The sequence below is a fragment of the Gossypium arboreum genome, chromosome 11 (genome assembly GCF_025698485.1).
Source record: "Gossypium arboreum isolate Shixiya-1 chromosome 11, ASM2569848v2, whole genome shotgun sequence".
In the NCBI taxonomy this organism is placed as follows: domain Eukaryota; kingdom Viridiplantae; phylum Streptophyta; class Magnoliopsida; order Malvales; family Malvaceae; genus Gossypium; species Gossypium arboreum.
The window spans coordinates 10,996,162-11,007,580 of NC_069080.1; the positions used below are offsets into that span (position 1 = coordinate 10,996,162).

Consider the following 11,419-nt stretch of genomic DNA (forward strand, 5'->3'; position numbering starts at 1 on the left):
TTTATTTTTTAAGATAAATAACAGTATACTTTAAAATAAGTATCATCCTCGACATCTTTTTATTAAATAGTCAAGGATTGAACGGTGAATATTCTAATAAGTAAAAACGGACTATTTCGTAAAAAAGAAAAAAGGTTTTTGTAATGTTTTTTTCTTTTGGCAGTATATGATAATGGTTCAAAAATCCTATCTTTTTAGGTAGTGGGGCACAAAATGTGGGCCAAGAACATATTTAAAGATTAGAGACAAACTTCAATGTTGTGGATGCCTCATCGTCTTATCACTACTGTTTTATAAATATTTTTCTTAAGAATTCCACTCAGTCTATTTTGCAGTATCTGATTTGATGTAATTCTTAACTCAGTGTCGAGTGTTCTTGGTCTAGGTTTAACTTAGTAAGGCTACGTATTCAACTGCAACACCAAAAGGAGTAAATTAAGGACGGGTTAACCTTTGAACTTCTCGGGTTCTCTTTTTTTATCGGTAACTCGAAACGCATTCTGGATATCATCCTCCAATGGCAGAAAAACAGACCCCTGAATCAATCCCTCGCAGGATCACAGCCCCCTTCCCTAATTTATCATCCATGTATGTATATATATATATATTTCAAGCTATAACTATGTATTTTCAAGGTGTTTCTTCTGACGTTATTAATGAAGGTTCCTAAATTCTAATGCAGGTGTGATCCAAATTTCGTGGAGCACGCATGGGAAAATGATCAAAATCTGATTCGAGGTTTGTCGTCGATGATGCCTAAAAAGAATTTCCCAGGCTCTGTCAATTTTTCTCAATCTTCTAAGGCTCGAATTCAACATGAAGGAGAAACCCCTACGGTGAATACATCAAAGCACTGGGTTGCAGATTCCACTAGTACGTATGGCGATCCATTATCCAGTATCGCTAAAACGAATCGCCTTAATCATCATCATCATGAGAATTACATAACTTCTCTGCAAACTGGGTACCGGGAACTACTATTCGAGGATGGTTTCAATGTTGCCTTGGAAGCAGACCAAAAATGCTACGATCAGCAACTCCTAGATTCCAATATTGGTCCTACAAACAAATACAAGAATTTTAAACAAAGCAACGTGCTGGACGTGCCCGAGCTCGTACACGAGATTCCTCAACAAACTATGAATAACGATAGCCAACTACCACAGCCACAACCCGAAACTTGTATTCCATTTATGAGATCAAAGGACAAATATTCAAGGATCGATGAGCAAAGTGAGAGGGCGAACTGTTCCATCTTCTTAAACTCTCCAGCTCTTCCTAAATCTAGCCAGATTCCATGCTGTGGTGTAACAATACCAAGGAGCACTCCAGGTTTAGCTGTTGAAGAAGATGATGATTTAGAAGCCAACGCCAGATCTGTTCCTTTCGCAAAAGAAGCAAAATCTATGAGGCTAATATTACCAGATTATGAGCCTGAAAAGGAGTGGGTTGTTCCTGATGAGCAGTCCGAAGCCGTTCGTTTTAACGATAATATGAGGCTTCCGTCTTCTAGGGTTGGTGGTACATCTTCAGGCTTGGCACCAAATACAATCATGAAAGGAAAAGTTGTCGAGCAAAAGGTTGCATCGTCTTCAGTGTGCTCGCGTGGGGCTTCAAATTGTCCAGTTAACACTTTTGAAAGGAGATATGAAGATACTGATCTCAGTGATGTATGTAAAGCTTTTGTCACAGATATTTTTCAATTAGCTTTAATTAAATCGATCGCTTTTTAACTGATTCCAAGCTTAAAGGGTGCTCGTATATGGTGCAGAATGATGAATTGGAAGAAGCTCATGAGACGACAAAAGCAACGCCAAGCAAAGGCTCTAAGAGAAAGAGAAAATCTGAACTTCACAAGCTATGTGAAAGGGTATGCACAGCCAACCATTAAAAACAAAAACAAAAGTAATTTAGGACTTTGAAAAAGCAAACTAAAATCTTATTTTTGGGTCACAGAGGCGAAGGGATAAAATCAATGAAAAGATGCGTGCATTGCAAGAGCTCATTCCCAATTGTAATAAGGTCAGCAAATTATCCTTCATCACTCTGTCATTTCCTTAATAAAGAAGGCTTAATGTGTTCCAAAGTTTCGACAATTATCTACCTGGATCTTCCTCTTGATTGCTCTTTGTGACTGGTTTTCTTAGGTGGATAAAGCTTCAGTGCTTGATGAAGCAATTGATTACTTGAAAACGCTTCAGCTCCAAGTCCAGGTAAATCAGTTGTTCGATTAATGTATAAAACATGGTTTCTTTTAGGTGTCAAATAAGACCTTTAACAATGGGATCTTGGATTTGGAACAGATGATGTCAATGGGAACTGCTGGCGTTTATATGCCTCCAATGATGTTACCAGCTTCGTCAATGCAACATATAAATGCACGACAATTGGGTGGTTACTCTCCCATGGCCATGGGAATGGGAATGGGAATGGGAATGCAAATGGGTCTAGGCTGCACAACAGCAACACAATTTCCATCCATAACTTCACTAATGCCTGGGATCATGCAAGCTAGATTTAACATGCTTGGCCTCCCTCGCCAAGTTTTATTAATGTCGCCTTCACCTTTCGCATCCTTGGCTGCAACATTTCCCCCACAATCGGTCCGAACCTCTTCCGTTTCTCAAGCTCTTGCCGCTGTTCCTCTGTCTACATCAAAGGATTCAAACCCAACACTTCAACTAAAAAAAAAGAAATGCTTAATGAAGAGTTAGCAAATCAATTTGTAAAAAGCCTCAGGTCTCCCCACTCACATCAGACTGACCACCTGCCCATTTTTTATAATTTCATTTTCCTATCTTGATTTGTAAGTAGATTTACGTAAAATTTCAACTAAGAATAAAAGTTAGAAAGAATAGAACAACATATAATAATTCCTATGGGTGGATATATTATGGTTTAAGTCTAATTGAAAGGTAGCAATCCATACAAGTAGGGAGGAAAACTAATTAATTTTATCTCCCTTATTAATATCGATTATTTACATTTTAAAGTTTATATTTATAATCAATCATATAATATATGTTTTAACACATTTAGAAAAAAGGTTCAATTTTCATCAAATATTTTTATTACAGTTATCATGATATTTTCACAATTTAAAAGAGCAAGGATTAATTCTTTTTGTTCATATAGGGTTGAATTTCCTCTTAAATTATAATATTAGCTTAAAAGAGTAAGCTTTAATCGTAAAAAAAATAATAATTAATTAAAATTATATTTTAAAATGTAAATAATAAAATTAATGAAAGGAAATTTAGTTCAACAAACTAAAAAACCTAGTCATCTTATAATTTCACTTTTCAAGAAACCCAATAATATCATACCACGTCATTTTTTTAAGAATGTATAAATAATATAATATATCAAGAAACTTCAATTTTAAAATTAATTAGTCTAGGATATGATTATTTAATTTTGCTTAGAGTTTGTTATAATGACACTTAGAACGAAAAAGGTTGTGTAATGAAAATTAAGAAAAGAAAAGAAGCAACACAACAAATATTTGTTTACACAGTTCAAACATAAAGGTCTTATGTCTGTGGAGCCTCGTTCAAATCTTTTATTCAATCACCAATTGATTCAATAGTACACTTTCCTTATTAGCTAAAGCTTTCAATTTCTTCTCCAAGTAAGTGTATGTGTCACGGGGCTTGACTTTTAGTCTCGCAATTCATGCAACCTTAGATGTTTCTTTCGTTTCAAATATGACTAAGTTAGCCTAATTCCCACAAAGTGCTGATTCTTGCATAATTCCTCAAAGGCACCAATTTATATAGTGGGAGCAACACAAGCTAAAAGAATATTCAAAAGAACATAATAGCCACAGAAAAACAATGCACGAGAGGTGTTTAAGTAAATGCTCTCAAAGAATTCTATTACTCTAAGATACAATGTATACTTTACAATTGAGGAGGAGACTCTCTATTTATAGTTTAGCTCCCCTAAATCCAACGGTCTAGCTAAATTTACATTGACGAATGAAATGAAGTGTATCCTACAATTATGGGATTTATAAGATTTATACAATCAAATCAAATATAATTTTATCAGATATTATTCCCTTAAATCTTCTCAGATTAGTTTTCCTATTTATCAAGGTAACCTAATTTTCCATATCTGCTTCATTGGGCCACCTAAGCTTCTCCATCAGTTCTTTGAATCTGGCCAGTTCTCGTGAGTCAAATGATCCCTATCTAACCGATAGACCTCCATGGGATACATTTTATGTGATGGTCATGGGCTTTGAATTGCGACCCGTGACATTCTCCCCCACTTATTCTTGCAACGCCCTCGTTGCACTTTCAAAATGGCACTGACTTGATTCACCTTGGAACTTTCTCGACACCTTAGCTTTTTCCAGACTAATCTCACTATCGGGTCGTCCCGCCCCTTGGAAATTTTCCCTCGACTTCTGCTACTTGTCTCGATGCATACCTAATAAAGCATAGATCTAATATCTGCAATATAAGCCTTTATCTCTCTGATCTCTCTATCTTGTTGTTTTGCAATTTCCTCACCACTGATAAAGCATCTCCTTCAATCTCCATCACTAATATCTCTAAATCTAGCCCCATCTTGACAGATTGCAGACACACTATCGCTTAACTGCAAATGGAGTAGGTATATTGTCTTGCAGGGGTATTTTCGAACACAACACCATTCCATTTGACTCTTTAATCACGATACCTGGACAAGATTTATTCCCTTGCCTACTGAAAGTAGTGCCAAAATTTATTTTTGCAGACGACCTTTTCGATTTCAATATAGTGCGAGTAAAGCTCGATTCCACTTGAAGAAATTTAAAAAACTTTTAATTTCAAGTTACTTGAATTGAGTTTTTCATTTTTCAAATCAACTTGAACAAGCAATTCAGTTTTTTGACTTTGAGTTGAGTTGAATTTTTACAACTCGAATAACGTAAATAAAAATTTGATGTATATACCCTTATATTTCATCAATTCGAAAATAAACAAATTAGTCATTATTGAAAAAAATGACAAAAAATCAAAATAATTTTAAAAATAAATATTAAAATTTCTAAAAATATTTCAAAATTTGTAAAATAAAAATATTAAATTCTAAAAATTTCCTAAAATTTTAAATTTAAAAAAATCGAAAATGATAAATTTGAGACCTTAAACAAATACATTATCAAAATTAAATTTACCATACTATTCTATCTCATTTTTTTCTTGTTTTTTTGAGAGAAATTTCAAATATATATGATGTCAATTTTATATACTTTATTGAAATTTAATTATATTATCAACAAAATTTTAATTTGACTTATTTAATTATTTTAATTTAAAAATATTTGATATGAATTTAATTTCACTGGATTTATTTAAAAATTAAAATTAAACTAAAATGATAAAATAAAATTCACTAATTCGATTAAGTCGAAATTACTCCTGATATGATGAAATTTGACGTATAATAAATCAAATTATGGGTAAGCGGAGGAGATAGAAGAGCTTGTGCAACTTAAAATCCAGTGATTCTTCTTGCATGGGCTTGCTTCAATTATATGGGCATCTCGAATCGGCTTAATCCAATGCTCCAATCACTGTATCTTTAAGTAGGAGGGCCCCTTTTTCAGCAACATCAATAAGCTGTGGTGGATGATGCTTCAAAGTTAATTAGCTATAATAGTTGCATGAATGAAAGCAAAATGCACTGCAGTAGTGGTTAATTTGCAGCAGGTTGCTGTTTTTTTTTTCATGGAATTACATAACCAGGGATAATGACACGAATGTGATGCCTTTACTTTTAAAATATTCAATTTGATACTTAGAAAATTTATTCCATTAATCAATTAGGTACTTGACCCTAACCGCGTTAGTTTTTTTTTTTTTTGTGTGTGTGTGTGACGTGGCACAGGAGCCAATCAAAAGAAGACATATATCCTTTTTTTTGACTATAATCGAGTATTTTAGGGGCATGTGAACAATAAATCCATTTTATTTCTTTTCTTTCCAATGACCAAATGTTTAACTAATCAAACCTTTATTTTCTTTTGATTGGTTCAATGTACCATATAAAATAACTTTAAATGTGGTACCGAAAGAAATAAGTTTAAATGAATATTGAAAGCCCAAAATGCTAAAATATATTAAAGGATCATAGCAGTGGCCCAAATATAGTTTATTTGTAAATTATTGCTAAATATTTAATTTAAAAGTTATATAATATAATTTTTAAATATTTTATTTTAATTTTGAATGGATTTTTAAATGCAAATGTCTAGAATTAGGTATATCTCCTTCCCAATCCTTAGATAAGAGAGGATACATACATTTCAATGCGCTTAAACCTATATCCTCTTATATAGACAATAATACCTATGCCAATTCACATTTACTTCATGCTAAATTTTTGAATTTTTATCAGCATTTTATAATTTTTGAATTTCATTTTTTTAAAAATATTTATTAACATGTAGTGGCATATAACTACACCAACATCGTTAAAAAATTAATATTTTAGTCAATATTTCTATTTAAAAATAATTTAAATCTTTTGGGAAGATTAAGTGTCAAATTTAACTCAAAAAAGAATAAGGGCTAACTTGACAGAAAATATAAATATTAACGGCTAAATTTGACATTATGCTTTTGAAATTATAAAATATGTTTTTAATCTAATGATAAATAAATTTTAAAATAAATTTATTTCTTAAATTAGATATATATTAATTTTAAAATATATAATAATTCTTCTATTAAAATAGATAAATAGTTAAATCGCATAATGTTTTTTTTTTTCTTTTCAACTTTATAAAAAATTATTTTAACCCTTTATTTAATATTTCGTCTCTTTTAAGTCTTTAACTTCAATTTTTTGTCAAATAACTCTGAAATGAATGTAAAGTTAACATTCGTTAATTTTGTTAATGTGGCATACACGTGAATTTTCAGCAGTATGCCATGTTAGCATTTAATTAATTTTACAATTTAAAAATATTAAAAATATTTTATATGTTTATAATTTTTAATACTTTTTAATTTTTTAAAAAATAATTTTTGAGCTTTTTAAATTTTAAAAAAATATTAATTGACGTGATATTCACATGGCAATCCACGTGTATACAACATCAAAAAGCTAAACTTTTTCATCTATTTTGGGGTGATTTGATAAACAACGCAAGTTTAAGGGCTAAAAAGATAAAATAAATTAAATGAAAGGCTAAAATAATTTTTTATCAAGTTGAAGAACTGAATAAATTATTATCCCTAGTTAAATCAATTAATTAAAGTATAGAATTATCCCTTCATTATTTAGGATATATAAAATATAAATTTTAAAAATTTTAAATTTGACAGTGTATTTTTTAGATAAGTAAAATATAAATTTAAAATATAAAATATAAAATTAAATTGGTTATCTATATATATATATATTTTTAATATAAAACTTTTTTAATTTTAAATTTTAAATTTATACATAGTATGTGTTTATTACTTAGGTTATATAAAAAATAATTTTTAAATTTCATAGAGTATATTTTAAATAAATAATATGTTAATTTTGAAATGTAATTAATTATGTAATTTATTCAATTTTAAAATAAAACTTTTCAATTTCTAACGTGGCCACGTTAGTGCCCTAAATCCCAAGCATTCACCCAAAAAAAAAAAAAACAACAACAACAAAATCAATAAGTATTGTAGATCCATCGAATGTTCTGAACGATCCAACAATCAACCTACATCCACTAAACAAACTTACAATTGGGCTTCAAAATTATCATCGGTGAGTGATGATTGTACATCACCATCTTCATATGTTATCAATGGGACTCAAACTTCCCTATTTGTTGCTCATTTCGTTTTCCAGACCAAATGAAGAAAGAAGAATTGATGGCAAATTGATGGCGCTTCACTTGGATTTGTAGTCAGACGACTAAGAGTGTGGTTTATGTCTTCAAGGTTTCTTTTTGGGGTGGGGGGGGGGGTGGTTTCAAAATGTGCTCATATTTTGCGATGACAAAAATGCACCTCATGTGGATTAAGTTTAGAGCATCTTTAAGACATGAGGTAAGTTTTATTTGGTTGCGATGACAAAATTGCGTGTTTGTGTGTGTCCAAGTTGTTTTCTCACAGATTCTGATGAGTCCATCAATCATCAATGGTTTCACTCAACTTTTTTCATCCTGAATCCATGGGCTGAGGGTTCATATATTATCATCAGGCATATTAACAATAGTTACTTATGGGTTTGCAGTCCATTTGCCAATTAGTCATTGATCCCATTTACCAACTTCAATATAAAGTTGCAAAATTCCCAATGTTAACTTCTATTACAGTGCATTTACTTTATTACAATGCAAAACTCAAACTTTGCCCACAATGGAGATTGAAGCACAGATCATAGCATCCGAAAATAACCAGCAGTAGGCATTTGGCTAGCGATGTATAGTATATTATTATGAAACTAGTTGTTGACACAGACTCCTTGCTTGTATGTTGAGGGCAGGCAACAAACTAACGCCTGTAACTCTTGTCTACTGCATAATTCGCTATTCTACTGCACCTCATCATCTTTACAGTAATTCCTTCCACTGGATCACACATCTCCAAATATCTGTGAATTCTGGTATACTAAAAGGGAAATGAAAGAATATAATTAGAATCCAATCCTTCACTGCCTGGAAAATGTGTTGAACTTAAAGGAAACATTGTATTTGTTTCATTTGTAGTGCTATCGGCAAAGAAAGAACCCTTATGTTTTAGTTGGAAAGCAACCCTCTTTTATCTGTCGGATCCTGCAAGAACACTGTTGTGGAAGGAGTTGTAACACTGTTGTCATGTCAGACTGCTATATGATAAATGATAGCAGTTGGCTAATTCTCCTCATCACCACCATACAATACTAGGTAGATGCCACCTAATTTAGATTAAAAGACCGTACCAAATCATTGAGACAAGGAATATCTAATATCAAAACTCTTATGTAATCCCAGGATAACTTGGTTCACATACGGTTTCTCACTTTTTTTTTTTTGCCTTTATCGTGTCTTTTTCAGCACCAAGTTGCCATTTCCCAAGGCCCCTGGTGACCAGTGCCTACATTGTGTTAAGGCGGCTAGTGGTGCTATCAACATCCAAGGACAAGTTCCCGTTAATGTTGTGACATGTTAATGGATTACAATTAGATAACAAAGATTAATCCAGTAATTTTGTTGCGCAGGGCTATGTATCTCTTCCTATTATGAAATGAGGCTATTCTTATAGACTACATGGAATGAGAAAAATCAAAATTCTTTTTCTTTTCTTTTTTTTTTAAATTAAAAAAAGCACAGCAAATTCAATTCCTGCCATACTAATGAAAACCTAATTCAAATGGTTTGATGCCTTCCTTTAACCAGTGGCCACCATGGTTGAGCGAATGGTTCTTTTGAAAACCCTCTCCATCGAATGGCTCTCCTATTGGAATGATTGACACTGATCTGATTGTGGCTTTGGTGCATTTTTTTCTGAACTGGAAAGGGAGAAATTATCCATCAAACATTGTCCTTGTCACACACTCCCACTTTGGTTTTAACTTCAAATCCGCCCTTTTCTTTTTTACGTCTTCTAATAATGCCACAACAATATTATTTTGGACTCTCTGTCAGATGAAAGTAGTTCCATGTACCGCAGGGCTTCCTGATGAAAATAAGGTTAAAATACGTTATTAGTCCCTGCACTTGTATAAAATTTGAGATTTATGTTATGTACTTTAAAATTAAAAATTCAATAATCTCATTTTGTCAATTTAAAAATTTTAATCCATTCATTAGTGTCCGTGGTAGTTTCCGTTAAAATTTGTCTAACTTAATATATTTATTTTTATCAATTTTATGCCATATCACATGAGAACTGTCTAATCAACATGTTAAATTGACTAATTTTGATGAAAAATATTTATTATTTTAATGATTAAACTAGAATTTTTAAATTAAAAAAAAAAAACAAAGAAGAAAGGAACATTAAAGACTCCAAAACTCAGCCTCGCCATTGCCATTGAGCTAACGTCCCACTGGCAACAAGAGTTTGTTAAAAGACGATATATTATATTTATGGTTCATAAGGATAACAAGAAAAAGAATAGAGGGGAATGAATGATGCAACGGGTGATGAAAGTTGACTATCATTTTCCATTATAAACAAAAGGGTGAGATGTAATTATTCAAAGTGAAAGGAAGACAACAAGCATTTAGCTTTGACAAAGCTGGACACAAAGGCATTTAATCAACTTTGCCGAAGCTTTTTGATGATTGATTGAGGGTTAAATATGTCAGTTAAAAGCATAAAATGATAGCTTAAACCCTATTTCACCAAATTCCCCCCACTTTTTGTTGACATTTCATCTTTGGGGTTAAATACGGTTTTCAGTTATGACTATTTCACAAATTATGATGATAGCCTGCAATTTTCTTTTACCAAACAGCAAAGCTGATGAAGTCAGCCATTTTTCTTTTTCTTTTTACATTCAATCAATTACATCTTCATAATAAAAAAAGAAAGCAGCAAGGTTAAGAGCTTAAAGCAAACGATCATTTGGATTTAAAAACGATAAAGATAAGGTCAATCGCTACAGGTTAAGCTGAAACCAATCTTTAATGAGTGTTAAATATGACAAATGCATGTGCTTATGTCGCCTCTAATGCTAAAGGGGGCCTGGTTTAGTGGGATACATTAAAGGGTCATCCCTGAATAGACCCCTACCTTATGGCCAAGACCTTTCTATCTAGGCACTAATATGAAGCAACGTGAATGGCTTGCTTCCCTTCAGCTCCAAAATTTAAAAAAGAAAAAAGTGGGACATAATATATTGTGTAAATTGTGTGCAACCCTTGGGCCGTTCCCACCAAAATTCCTGGCGACCTCAAAGGCGATGGAAGGCAAGAGAAAAGAAGGGTTTCGGCCAATAATATGATCAGATGTGTGAAATTATTAAGGGGATTTTAATGAGGATTTAGCACATTAATGTCTAATGCCATTATCACAAAGTGATAGTTGATCTTTCATGTCAACTGGGCTGTCACCCTATTCGACAGTGATGGGTTAATAAAGATAATGAAATAATGTGACCTCTTTTTTATTTTTTTTATTTTTATTTCAAAGACATATAGATGATGTCCAATTTGATATTTCAAGCAGGTTGTTGATTAGAACCTTCAACATCGTAATCGTTTGTGAATATGGTTCATCCAAATCCTCTTTATTTTGCTAATTTGGCTTCATTTTTAATTAATTAATTTCTGATGTCGGTTTTACTAGTATTTCATTTGATTAATGTATTGTGGAAAGGGTCAATTATCATTTTATAATTCAACGCTGTCTTGACATTTTGGTGCACCGAAAATCTTTTTGAACCTTAATATATAATACCACGTACTTTCGCTTTAATGGAAAAGACTGAAATGTATCAC

At 32.1% G+C, this 11,419-nt stretch overlaps 1 protein-coding gene across 1 annotated transcript; it reads left to right on the top strand.

Moving 5' to 3' along the window:
* The first annotated feature begins 265 nt into the window (after positions 1-265).
* Positions 266-2,873, top strand: LOC108474109 (uncharacterized). Its single transcript, XM_017776017.2, has 6 exons — positions 266-588; positions 683-1,670; positions 1,772-1,870; positions 1,957-2,022; positions 2,148-2,213; positions 2,304-2,873. Exons 1-6 carry the CDS (start codon positions 518-520, stop codon positions 2,712-2,714), a joined length of 1,701 nt encoding a protein of 566 aa, XP_017631506.1. The 5' UTR covers positions 266-517; the 3' UTR covers positions 2,715-2,873.
* The last annotated feature ends 8,546 nt before the right edge of the window (positions 2,874-11,419 follow it).